This window comes from Echinops telfairi, unplaced genomic scaffold (genome assembly GCF_000313985.2).
Source record: "Echinops telfairi isolate 266 unplaced genomic scaffold, ASM31398v2 ScPeMD7_7400;HRSCAF=8409, whole genome shotgun sequence".
Taxonomy (NCBI): domain Eukaryota; kingdom Metazoa; phylum Chordata; class Mammalia; order Afrosoricida; family Tenrecidae; genus Echinops; species Echinops telfairi.
In genome coordinates this window covers 53,931,352-53,945,827 of record NW_022111300.1, presented here as the reverse complement: position 1 = coordinate 53,945,827, position 14,476 = coordinate 53,931,352, and the positions used below count along the sequence as shown (strand labels likewise).

Here is a 14,476-nt window from a genome sequence, read left to right as displayed (position 1 = left end):
TTACCTCCCATTATATGTAAATATATTTGTACATGTACATGTCTGTATTTAGACCTCTATAAATGTCCTTTGCCTCCTGGTTCTTTCCTCTATTTCCTTTTACTTACCTCTTGTCCCACCATGATGTTTGGCCTTCATTCGGGTTTAGTAATTCCTTGCTGTTACAATGCCCTTGAATAATCCCCTCTAGGCATCTTATGCTCTTCTCCATTGATTTTAGTTCACTTGTTGTTTCCTAGTCCCTGGATTGGTTGCCACCCTCCCCTTCCTTTCTCCCACCTCCTGTCTGTTCAGCTGTTTTAATATCCGAATTGTTTATCCTGCCTATCTTATCTAGATAGACATGCAGAGATATTAATAAGTGCAAAAACCAGGCAAAGCCAAACAAAACAGCCAAGGAAGACAAAACCAGCCAACCAAACAACAACAACAACAACAACAAAATGACCACAACCAAAAGAAAGCCAATGACAGAAAAGGAAAAGCCTATAAATAGGTCCAGGTCTGGTCTGTTTTTTGACCTTTAGGAGTGTTTTCCAATCGTCTGATGGGGTGCCACACAGTTGATTTGTTAAAGGTATTTATAAATTTTGGAAATGGGACCTTTATTGGCTGTGGCATTTTTCAAGATTTACTTTTAGTTTATGGATAATTTTATTTTACTCTTTTGATAATGCCTTTGATGTGAATAAATTAAAAAAATATTTCCCTTTTGTTTCTTGTCTTCTATTTATGCATTGATTATTGTTAAATGCTTTTTACTCCCATTTTTACCAAGTATTAGTTCTATAGTTTTTCTCCTATTATTTTTCAGGAATTTTATGGTTTTAGATGTAAGATCTGGCTCTTTGATACATTTGTGGTTAGATTTTGAGTATAATATGAGATGTGAATCCTGTTCCTTTTTCGGCAGATCTGCCAGCACGACTTATAAAAGAGAGTTTTTCTCAATTAAATAAATGTACTTTGACTCCTTGTCAAAAATCAGTCATCCATAGGCAACTGGGTTTAAATCTGAGTTCTCAATCCAGCTCCATAATTTATGTGACTATAACTGAATCAATACCAGGCTGTTTTAATGACAGTGGCTGCCTATTATGTTTTGATGTCAGGGATTGTCATAACTCCTGCTCTGCTCTTTTTCTACAGTATTGTTTTGGCTGTTCAATATTTCTACCCTTTCCATAAGTATTTGGTTATTAGTTTTTCTCACTTCAGTAAAGAATGTTGTTGGGGTTTGCATTTATCTGTGCTTCAAGTTAGGGTGAAGTGATATTTTCATGATATTAAGTCTTCTGCTTTGTGAGCATGGAAAGTACTTTTGTTTTTGTATCTCTTTTAGTGTCCTATAGTAATGTGTTTAAATTTTCATTGTATATGTCTTTTATGGCCCCAGTTAGGTTAGTTTCCAATTATTATACCATTTTGAAGACTTTGGGTAGTGGTATTATATTCTTGTTAGTATAAAGAAATCAAATAAATTTTATGGGTTGATCTTGGTATCTGCATTTTGACTAAAATCTAATAGTTCCAGTAGTTTCCTTGAAGAATATTTGGATGGTCATCCATCAATATAATCATGTGCTTTTTTTCCCTGTGCTTGGCTTGAACGTATGTGGTTTATTATGTTGAACAACTTTTGTTATGCTGGAATGAAATGCCACTATTGTATGATTTTAAAAATAGATTAATGAATTATTTTTGTAAGGATTCTGCTGAAAACTTTAGAATTATATTCATGGGGTTATGGACATTTTCTTTTTCTTTATTCTTATTATTTTTGTGTGTGTCACATCTTTCCCTGTCTTATTTGTTTGTTTTCTGCTCTCTTCAAAGGATTAGTTCAGCAGTATCCCTTTATATTTTATGATTTTAAAAAGATGAGTAGAATTGATATCAACTGTTTTCTGCATACTGGTTAGATGTCCCCTATGTAGTCAACTAGTCATGGTGTTTTACTGATGTTGTTGGCAATTTTTGATGATATTGTTCATCTCTTCTTTAGTAATGAGTCTCTTTAGATACTCTATCTTGTTTTTTTATATACATGGTGTGTTTCTAGGAATTTGTCTGTATTATGTAGGTTTTTAAGTGGGTAGTAAATTTTTTTATAATATTCTGTTATAATTCCCTTTATCATTGATTGATTGATTTTAATATTTCCAATTACATTTCTTAATTTGGCTATTTGCTATTTCTCATTTTTTGTCTACACAGATAATGGTTTGTCTAATTAACTGATCATTTTAAGAAGCAAGTTATGATTTTATTGATTCTATTATCTTCTTTTTTCACTCATTTGTTTTATGACCTTTATTATTTCCTGTTTCTAAATTTATTTTATAACTTTCAGCTTTTTCCTTATCAAGATGTTTTCAAGATGTCAATTTAACTTATTAATTTTGGATCTTTCTTTTATTCTGCTGTTGCTATGAATTTCCCACTGAGGACTGCTTTTTCTGTAGCCCAAAGGTTTTATTATACTCTGTTTTCATTTTCACTTGATTCTAGGAATTCTTTAGTTTCATTTTTTAAATTTAATCTATGATCCAGTAGATTCTTTAGCAGTATGCTATTTCATTTTCATATATTTATTTCCATTCTTAATTTCCTGATTTTTAAGGTTATTTTTTGTATTTCATGTAATTATGGTTGAGTGGATGCTTTGTATGCTTCCAACCTTTTTAAAAAACTTGACAGTTATTTTATGTCCTAGCAGATCTAAGGAGCTATGGTGGTGTGGTGGGTACAAGTTGGGGTGCTAATAAAAGAGTTCATAGTTCAAAACCACTAGCCGCTCCAAGCAATAAAAACAAGACTTTCTACTCCTGTAAAGAGTTACCATCTTGTTGACTCACAGGGACAGTTTTACCTTGTTCTATAGGTTTGCTTTGAGTATGAACTGACCCATAACAGTGGGTTTTTGTTGTTGTTGCTTGTTTAACATATAGTCTATTCTGGAAAATGATCCATGTGCACTGGAGAACAATGGATGTGGTCTTTTTATATGTCTATTAGGTAAAAATGACATATATACATATATATTTATTTTTAATTCTCAATACTCTTAATGTTTTTTTATGTGTTCTATCTGGAATTGAAATGGGTGTGTTGAGAACCCTACTATTGTTGATATGTCTTGGTCTACTTTCATATTAATATTTGTTTATGTATTTTGAAGACTTGCTGTTAAGTGCATATCTATTCATAATTTTTATGTGTGTTGCTCAAGTGATACTTTTGTTACTGTACTATATTTTGCCTTTCACTGTCTTTTTAACAGATTTTTATGTAGAGTCCATTTTATCTGATATCAGCATTGTCAATACTCATCTTTCTTATTTATTAGTTACATAAGATACTTTTGTTCCATTATTCTGTATTCAGTCTATTTTTGTGTTTATATCTAAAATGTTTTTTGCAGACATCAATATGATGGATTGAGTTTTTTATTTTTAATCCATTCAGGCAATTTCTATCTGTGATGTGTGGAGTTTAAACGTGAAGTTATTCTTGAATATGCTATACCACTTATTCATTTTGCTATTTGTTTTTGTTTTTAGTGTCCTGTATATTCCTCTTTTTGTTTGAATTTTTCTGTTTTTATTTATTTATGTTTTTGCTTTCTTATGATGAGACTTTTTGTTCATTTTCTTTTTCATTGCAAATTTTTTCTCATTTATTTTTAGAGGTTAACACACATATTCAGTTTTACATATAAACCTTAACATATTCATTCTATTCTTGGTGTGATCACTCTCTACACATATTGGCGAGGCCATCCTATTTATGGTTGATATGATTTGTACCTGTTTCTTACAGACCTGGTATATTAAGCCTATTATAAAAAATATATAATGTGCTTGAATCTTGAGACTGCTAATATAGTTGCATTTTTTTGCGAGATATCTCTAACTTTGTTTTCTTCATGTCGAGAATAAAATACATTTTTAATGTACATTGCTAACTATTCGAATACTCTCTGAGTAAGACTTCCAAAGATGGCTTGGTAGTGGAAAATTCCCAGACCTTCTGCATATTTGCAACTGTCTTGAGTCCCCCTGATTTTTGAGCCAAAGCTATGCTGGGTAAAGAGTTCTTTGCTTGAAATTGTTTTCATCAAATATTTTATATACACTGCTCCACTGTCTTTTTGCCTCTAGAGCTTCTAGGGAGAAAGTCATACTGCTTTTTATAGAAGACATTTGGTATGTTATATTGTATTTAACTCTTAGGCTTTGGCTATCAGGTTATCAGCTATTGCATCACACTCTCATAGTAGTTGGGTCTCCCTTTGCTCCCTCCCAAGTGTGTAACCCGCATACTTCTATAGCCAATCTGTGCATCTCTAGCTTCCTCAGGTAAGCTTTGGTTCTGTATTCTTTGTTCAGGGTAGTGCCTGACATTGTCCCCACATAGCTGCAATGAGAGAGTGCTCCAGTGTCTTGAGGCAGGTCCTCCTGGACTATGTGACACAGCACTCCTCCTCTTTGCTTCTGTATTCACTCAGAATCTCCAACCCCTCAGCTGCTGTCTGGGGTTCTGGGGACTCAGTGTTTGTTCCTGTAGGGTCACTATGAGTCACAGTCTACTTAATGGGATGGCAGTAGGTCAGACAAAATAAGTACAAACATAAAAATTTTCACATCAAGTCAATCTGACTCAAGGTGACAGCATGGGTGCCATCTCTCCAGGTTTTTCACACTGTCCTCTTTTGAGAGTATATGTCCATACTTTTTTCCAGAGGTACCTCTGGATGAATTTGAACTGCTAACCTCAATTATTATTGCTAAGCACCTGTGAGTCAGGTACATTTTCACATAGTCCACAAAGGCACAGAATTGAAATCATACCTATAAATTATGCACTGATATAAAGAAATACTTAAAAATGAATATTAAGAGCTAACATTTGCTAAAAGGAGAGTGAGTCAAACTTCTTATTTTAAAGATGAGAGGTCTGAAACTGAATGAAGTTTAAGCCATTCCTCCAAGTCACACAAGTAAAGGGCGAGTCAGGACTCAAGCCAAAGCCAGTCGTACTCTACAGCATTCACCTCTCCACAACAGAAGTCCATGGATAGACGATGGGATGTCAGGTGTTCTGCCCTCTAGTTTGTACTTCAATACTTTAAATGGATTTGTCTCAAAATACTTTTTTTTGACATCGAAAAGGCATCCTATGTAACATCTAAAATTCAAGATAATTTTTCGCACCTGTATCAAAACTATCTTGTCCTAAGTGGTGACATGAGTAGCCATTATGAAGCCGATTTACAGATGAGGAATTTGAGTGAGTAAATGACTTTGATTTTCTAACGCATTGATGCCTTTCTTCTACCTCAAATGCCTTCTCACAGTCCTGCTTATAGGTCTGCCCTCCTCCCACCCCACTCAAAACATGCCATGTTCCCTGAATACTCTCTCTGCAGGGTGCAGCTTTAATTAATTTTTGTAATCCCAGTGCATAGCACCTCCTTAATGAAACCTGTTTGAAAAGTGGGTCCTAGGATTTCACAGTTGTCCATTTATAAAGTTTATCTTGTGCTTGTATTTCTTTATTTATTTGTTGTGACAAAGATTTCTTTGCCACCCCTTGCAAATGTGGGTTAAGGCTGGATCCCAGACTCAAACTCTTTGCCACCAAGTCGATTTTGACTCACAGGGACAATGCAGAAGCATTGCTAGGGTCCGCATGGCTGAACTCTTCTCCTGAACAGTAGAGTGCATCTTATTGTCCACAGAGTGGCCAGTGGGTTGGATTTTGGCAGTTTGTCAGAAAAGCACACCACCCAGGCTGCTCTTTCCCTTTAAACATTAGTAACATTTTCTTCAGGGATATTTTTCCTTAAGAAGCAATACAAATTGGCATAACATCAAGTGAGCTGATTCAGCAAAAATACACCTGGCACACTCACATGATTTTGTCTCTTACTTTCAGGTTTTCTGCGGTGAAAAGCTCTAATGGGTCACCCAGTAGCTAGAGACAAAATACTCATGCAAATTAGATTTTATTTCCTTACTATCATTAATCACCAATATGATTCCTTTGTCGTTATGGGAGTCCCACACACCTTGGATATATTAGCAATGTAAATAAGACTTAGATTTTCTTTTAAGCACCACCACCCCCATACTTGTTCCTCCATTTCACATTAAAAATAAATAAACAAACTTACAGACACGAGCCAATCGTCTGGCTCAATCTCAATAGGTCGTTCACTTAAAAAATGGCAATGTTATTTTATAAATGCAGGATTAAAGTCAATAAGAAGCCATGGGTACTTTAAAAAGCATTTATAACAGGAACCTAGTAAGAATCAAAACTTTAAAACCATTATCCATCATAACTCCATAAAATGCTTCAAAGAACTTTAGCAGCTCTTGGCTGAAATAGCAGAGTCGTCCTTGTCTTCAAAATAATCAATGGCAAACATAAATTTATGGAGTTCCTACCGTATTCTAGCTACTCTCCTGAATGCTGCGCGTGCGTGTGTGCACATTCGTGTGTGCGCATGTTAGCCACTTCACTTAACCAGAATGTGTTAACTAGTTCACCACCAAAATCACTTGATATAGATACTGGCTATGATAGTCATATTTTAGAGATGGAATCTGCTGCTGCGAGGGACAGCTTTTCAAAGTCAAACATATCATAAGTAATAAAACAGGCGGTGAGGCGGTAGCAGAAATACACTGTCAGGGAGTTGGGAAGGACATGCAGGTGAGGGGCAAATCACTTTCAGGAATCAAAGTGGAAGGAAGAGGAAGTTGGGCTATATTTTGGGCTGCCTGCTTTGCACTCTCCTGCGGCACAGCAGCAGCAGCAGCACACAAACAAGAAAGGCGTCATTTTCCAGACGCTGATGTCTGATGGAGTCTCAGCATTTGGCTTTTCCAGGTTTGCCCTTACATGAGTTCGAGCCCACTGAAGAGTACTAATGTGCACACATGAAAAAGGAAAGCTGGATTCATTTGAAGAAAATCCGATGCAGGTTATTACAAGGATGTTTTCCCCCAAAAATATTATGGACACACAATATCATTTAAAATGTAAACTAGATCAAGTACTTAAATGCCTTTTACATAGTTCTAATGCTTAGTTTATGTGTTTTATTGAAGGCATATGAAAGTTAGAAAGGTTCAAGAACAAATATGCTTAAATCTGGCAGATGACGTATTTAAAAAGGTATAAAAGCTGAGCTCCTGTTTTCTAATGATATCCAGTAGGTGTTTCTCATTTGGAATTTTTTTTTCTGTCTCAACTTCTCTGACACATAACTGTTTTACATAAACTCATTCCAGTGCGATTTCTTTAGTGATGGGTGCTTGTCCTCCGGGGATCGTAAAACACATCGAAGAGATACTTGCACATGAGACGACCTATCAGAATGTGAAAATGTAATGAGAGGGCTCAGAGGCATCAAATATATATGTTTAGTCCATTTCCAGCTTAGTGTGTATTATAAATACTTCCTTTCTATGTAAATCTTCCCATACACAATTTCCCTTTATCAAAGATGGTGAATATTAAAAAATAAGCATTATATATTTTTTTTAAATGTCCAAGGTGGACATATTACTAATCCTGTGAGCATGTTTTACTTCTCTTGAATTGCATAACCTCCTTCAGGGGATTTGGAAATAATTATTTCAGTAAAAAGGTGTAGAGCTTCTGAACTTCCATAATTTCCCATAAGAAAAATTAAATCAGAGTTATGTAAGTGTATCACTACAAATCCTGTTCGCCCTGAGGCAATGCCTGAGAAGAAGTGAGGATGCAGAATTCTTTAGTAATCAGGTTAGCCTGAAGCTGTCTGTGTCCTCAGGAATCTTACTTCGATAATCATTTGGCAGAGGAAGACCACAATTACATAAACAATCTGTGGCAGAGTACTGATTCAGAAATAAAAAAAAAACAGTAGAAGTCATTTGAAAAACCAATAAGATCTATAAATATATATTGAAAAACTAAAAATCGCAAGAATTGGAATACAGAGTCAGACCATGAAGGGGTGCTCAGAAGGTCTTGGGCGGCCAGCATTTTGAAAGCAGAGAGAGCTTGGTTAGTGCCTAAGCAATTCCTCTTGGGTTTCCATGGAAGCTACATGATCTCCGGAGGAAAACAAAGCAGGCGTGAGACTCGGATCATGTTCATTTGTTCTTCCCCTTTCCCAAAGGAGTCGCTTGACTGGGAAGGCCTCCTCTCCAACCAAGTTCCTCAGCGGGATTTAGAAAAGGCATTTAACCAAGTTGGTCAGCTTCCTAGTTAGCCACGGTGTTCTTTATAATATGACAAATAATTCAAACCATGCAGTTGTCATTTCTACAAATGAAGCCATACTTCCTACTTCATAGCATCACATAGAGGAATAACAGTGTACTTGGGGGCGGGGGCGGGGGGCAGGGTAGGAACCATCAGGCCCTGGATAAGGATCAGAGAAGCTGTGTTTGGAGATCAGGGAATCAGGGCAACATGGAGTAGGTGAGATGAGCGTGGAACACAGCAGGCCATGATGGATGTGCACTCCATGGTGGCTGTCACTACATGATAGTGGGCGTTGGGCATTCTAAAGCACACAGTATTGTTATTCTCTAGAGAAAAAATAGAAATTTTTAGAGGTGATGACACTTGTCCATTACTGTCTACAAAGTATACCTCCTCCTAACTTATTAACTATCTCATTATCCAACAGTTAACCTTGATGATAGTATTACCTTATTTTTCACATTCAGGATGAATACCAGGCACTAGTGACCACAAGTGTGAGGGGAGAGGCAGGCAAGCTGTGGTGCTTAACATTGTGTGTCACCTTGGCTGGGCCAGAATACTCAGTCGTTCGGCAGTTACATGACAATGGTAATTTTTTTTTGCTATATAAAGATCTAATCCCCCTCCATTCGATGGCCTGATAGAGTCATTGTCCATTTTATCAGAATGGACTGGTCTTTGGAAACTAACCATAGCACAAATGAGGAGAGCATATATCTCTATATTTCTTGCTGAGCATTCAATGTTACTTGAATTTATATTTTTATTTATAAATTTCCCTCTACCACACACACATGGGCACACACAAACTCACAACCATCAGACACAAGGAACTTTCTTCAGCGACTTTATCTATCCTCTTTCCGTGGTCTATGCTTGTACTACTGTGTCCTCAAACCTCATAATGTCTGGCATAGCACAGGTGTCAAATAGATGTTTGTTTATCTAATGAATTAAATATGAAATAGGCCTATAGTTAATTCAGGAATTGGGACACTGTCATGATGGTGTGATGGTCTGCCTTCTCCTACTGACTGAAAGATTAGAAGTCCAGCCCACTAGCCACTTCATAGTAGAAAAGACCATGTGACCTGTTTCTGTAAAGTGGGACAAGCTAGGAGACTCTTGCATAGGGTCAGTGTGAGTCAACATCCACTTGAGAGCACCCAACAACTACATGGTTAATATGCCAATAGTTGTGGGATTTCAGATATCTTTTCCTTAGAAACTTTCTTGTAAATTACCGGTAGCCATTTATCCTCCAACCCAGTGTATCCACCTCTTGGCATTTCTTTAATGGCGAGAAAGCAGAACATAATTTTATAAGCATAGAAGTTTATTGCAATAATATTTTTAATACTGAAAGATTATACACAGAAACAAAAACTCACTTCCATGGAGTGGATTCTTTCTCATGGAGACCCTGTCCAGCAGAGTAGAACTGCCCCTTCCGGTTTCAGATAGTCAGATAGGTAACTCCTTCTTTTGCTCTCCCACAGAGCAGCTGGTAGGTTCAAACTATTGACCTTGTGCTCAGCAGTCCAACACATAACCATGATGCCACTGGAACACTCGACGGTGGAAACTGTAGGTTTCCCACTCCTCACCCACTACACGACCAGAGATCTCCTTATTTAGCAATAGGGGAATATTTTAATGGCATATCCATACCTTTGTAATATTATACATTAGAGAGGTGTTTTAGAATATTTACAAGTGGTAAATAGTTTTAAGATAGTGTGAATGAAAATGTAAGTTATAAATCTATACAGCCATTCCAGTGGTGGTTATACTACACATCCTGACTTATTGCGCTATTAATTTAAAATAAATGCCAATTGAGGAACTGGACACTGTAATTAGTAACCGGGGAATACTCAGTCTGAGAGATTTACAAGAAAGGATATGACCTATTATTTTTGAAGCACAGTATATAAAATATATGGAAGACAACATGGAAGAGTAGATTGGAAGTCCAATAGAAACATAAAATAAGATTTATGGAAAAGTTCACATTCTGGGCAAGCTATGGAAAATAAGATCAAGAGTAAAGTAGGAACCACATTTAGTTTAAGGGAATATTGTTTTTATGATTCTGTAGAGAAGAATATAGGATTATTAGAAGATATATATACACCATTGTATTTATTACAGCAAAAATGTATCAAGTGCAGAGGTAATGATTTTGCACTTCTCTGAGAGATCAGGAGATGGAAAGATGGAGGCTGCAGAGGGGAAGGTTCCAGAGAAAGGAGATGGCTCCTGTTAGCTATGGCACTTCATGCAGTAATTGATAGTGAATGCCTATCTGCTGCTAGATCCGCAAGCAGGCACCAATCCAGATATCTAGACTGAGTAGATAGATAGCAAAGAGGCAAGAAATGCATAGGAAGCTAGAATTTTGCAAAGTGAATTCATCAGAACTACATGGTCAACAAGTTTTATGGGTAAGCACTGCACTGGTTTCTATAAGCTCAACAGTTCAAATCCACCCTCTACTCAACTGGAGAAAGATAAGGCTCTCTGTCCCCACAAAGGTTTATAGCCTCAGAAACTCTATGCATAAGGTCACTATGAGTTGGATTTGACTGGATGGTAGTGAGTGAGCTTGGATTGTTTTATTTTTAGTGTGATCACCCACTTTTATACATTCCTAATATAGTAATTCCATAGCAAATGAAACTCCTGCTTTCAGAATCCCAAACATGTCATCTAATTCAATTAAAATCTAGCATAGTTAAAAATCTTCACCAATGATAAAGATAATTCTCATCATCATTAATAGGCTATAATATCTGAATATACAAAGTAGTTCCATATATATTTATATTAATTACTTGTGTAAGATATCTCTGATATATGACTTGAAATTAGATAACTTCAGAATTTGAAAAATAGTTCATTGACTTTTCTGGACTTTTAATAAGTGCTTTAGGGTTTAAAAGGACACCTAATGGTATTGTCATGTAGGAGCTGGACTACTAATTTTAAGGTCACAAGTTCAAATCCATCAGCTGTTCCTAGTGAGAATGATGTGTGCCCATAAGGGTTTACATTGTATATAAAGTCATCAAGAGTTGGAACCAACTGGCAGTGGATTTGGCTTGGTGTTCCAGTGTCTCAACCAATGTATGTCATCTTTACAAAGCTAGAACCAATAAAATTCAGCCTATGCTTCCTAAAATGGCCTTTCTAGCAAATATCTGTGATAATTCTCGAGCCTATAAAATTACCCCATATTTTCACATTTTATCCACTCAGGAAATATTTCACATCTCTCCTTTAAAAAATTGTTTTATATGTTTACTAAAAAAAAAGCCACTAAATTTTAGACTAAGTAGAAAAAAACCCCTAAATTTCAAATTCTGTAGCTGAGAAACAATCTTTCACTATATAGGTTAAGTTAATAAGGTCATTTATTTTTGTGAACTCTGGAGTAATAGTCTTATTTTAATAAATCCAATAAATAAAGCTAACATTGCAAAAGCATGCCTTTGAAAGGGCAGAGCTCAGGTGAATTTAATGCAATAAAATACAGCAGAAGCAGGAGCTTCGGCAGAGAAGCCAACTTTAAATTTCTCATTTTATTATCTTAAAGAAAAAGCAATTCAGTGACTTCTTCCTTCCTTCCTTCTGTCTGTCCTTTCTTTCCCTTCTTTTCCCCGTCTTATCTCCACATTTTATTCTTTATGACTGCAACAGAAATTCTACAATTCAATTGGAGGCACTGAAAACTATGATACAAGTGATGATCTTTTCATAAAGAGGTGCAAAGCAGTGAACGGAATTTTGGAGATAATTTTGTAGTCATGACTACAAATTGCCCGCAAGTACTAGATTATGATTATTATCCATGGAAGTGGCAATCATACTGTTGTGAGGGGTCCTGGAGCCCTCTCTATGCTGTTCACTGACACCAACACACATTCTTTGTTGCTTACCAAAGCAAAGTTTTCTATGTCACGTAGACCACTGTCCGTGAGCTACTGTCAACCTCTCTCAGAATGGCCATCGCCCAAAGTGGTAGATCGGTTTTCAAAAGCTGAGGGTCACGTCGCTATTAATTTTTGTCACTTGAGGTTGGCCAGTTTATCTGCCATAAAATGATTAATTTTCTAAATTTAATAACCATAAGTAAACACTTTGAGCATCAACTCTGCTACTAAAAAGAAGTCCTTGATTGAATCAATATTTTTGTACTTCCATCTGACAGCGGGAGCATGTTTGGCAGTCCGACTTGTCCAGTGTTCCTGAAAGTGGTGCCAGTAATGATGCTAAGGCAATCCTGCGAATCTTTAAGTAGAGAGAGCCTTTTGACTTTTCTGTTCAATGTTTTAATTAGCATCAACTCGGATACGCTATCGAGGATTTGAAAGTCAAACTATGAAATCAGGACTATAATGCCTGGGTTAAGTTATAAAAGGATGCCCATTATGAAGATGATTCAAATTATGAAAACCACAAAAAGAAATTGCCTAATTTGGTATGATTATGCATTTCTTCTGAATCAGATCAGTTTTAATGGAAATGTTCGCGACAGAATTTAAGCTACTGAATACCCCTGATAGAGTAATATTTTAGGGAGAATGCAGAAATGAGGTGAGCAAGAATAAAAACCTACACTTAGAGGACATTTCGGAGTTCAAAAGATGTATGTACAGAATCTCCCGAAAGGATGAAATAGCGATTTATAGAGTTATAGTTTAACTTTGAGATGGTTAAATGTAATGAAAAGATATCTCTGAATGTTTTATATTTTATTAAATCTTCATCATAATTCACATTGTAGATTCCTTTAAAAGTCTGTACTATTTTGAATAAAAATGATTTCTTTTTAAATGCTAGATGTGGAATCTAAATGCTCCATTAATCTGCATAATTTTTAGTTAGCTTAATCTAGCTATTGTGATGAGCTTATCCTTGAATTCAGGGCCATCTTTCTTTATCCCTAGAAATCATGATGGGTACCCCATGAAGGATTATGCTTTTAAACACATCCCACACTCTGTCTTCAGATTCTGAAACATGTTTCTATGTAATAATCTAGCAATTAGCTGAGCTATTATTTGTAGTGTTGGCTATAGGATGCAGAATACTATATGAAAGAAGGAAGTAAATGGGAATACCACATGATATTAGGTAGTAATAAGAATGATACTCTAAAAAGAATGATACTTTATATTCATCCTTCTATATAAATAGATATATTTAATTAATTTTATATATTGAAACAGATTCTTTAAACCTCACAGGGAATCAAGAAGGCAGATAACTTGATTTAGACTCCTACTCTCCCAACTGTGAGACAAAAAATTCTCTTCCTCTAAGCCATGGAGATTGTTGCTTTTGTTATAAAAAGCTAGAAAACCAATCCACAATTGACGTCTGTGATTGTGTGTTATTTGAATAGACTATGAAACATATGTAAGATAAAATTTATACATAATGTGATTATTCATGAAATTGATTAAATTTTATTTTAAATTCCTTTTCTCCCCTTTAGCGAGGAGCTAGAGAATCATAATATTATTGTTTTCAGTTGGGCAAAGTAACTCCAACTCACTGTGATTCTATGGACCACAGGCCAAAACACTACCTGACCCTGCACTATCTTCACAGTTGCTTTGTTTGAGCCCATTGTTGAAGCCTCTACTTCAACCCATCTCCTTGAGTGGCTTTCTCTATTTCACTGACCCATTGATTTACCAAGCGTGATAACCTCTAGAGACTGGTTCCTCCTGACAATACCCAAAGAACAACAAAGTCTCACTGTGTCTGAATTCTGACTATACTTGGGAGCCAAGGCGGATTTGATAGCTATTCGTAGTCAATAGTCTTCACCAACACCTGAATCCAAATACATCAGTTCTTCTCCATTCTTCTTTGTTCCTGTTTTCATGTGCATATGAGGTGATCAAAAATGCCATGACTTGGGCCAATCACATCTTAGTCCTCAAATATTAACTTTGCTTTTGCAAAGAGATCTTTAGTTGTAGATCTTGTGCAATACATCGTTTGATTTCTTATTTGCTGTTTTCATAAAATAGTTTTCTATTCTATGATATTTTTATTTATGAAAATAATGAAGATTTCAAATGAGATAGATTTCAGAGAAGCGGGCGGATTCGATCATTCACATTGACATGTGTCTTCTGTAATCCTAAAGGAGAGAAAAACTAAGACGTTTTATTGATAAACAACATAC

General features: G+C 35.9%; 1 protein-coding gene across 1 annotated transcript in view; it reads right to left on the bottom strand.

The window, feature by feature from the left end:
- Positions 1-14,310: 14,310 nt before the first annotated feature.
- Positions 14,311-14,476, bottom strand: part of CCDC102B (coiled-coil domain containing 102B) — a 209,170-nt gene continuing 209,004 nt past the window's right edge. Inside the window, exon 6 of the mRNA XM_013004766.2 lies at positions 14,311-14,431. Coding sequence (XP_012860220.2) covers positions 14,401-14,431 — 31 coding nt within the window. The 3' untranslated portion in view covers positions 14,311-14,400. The remainder of the gene's footprint in view (positions 14,432-14,476) is intronic.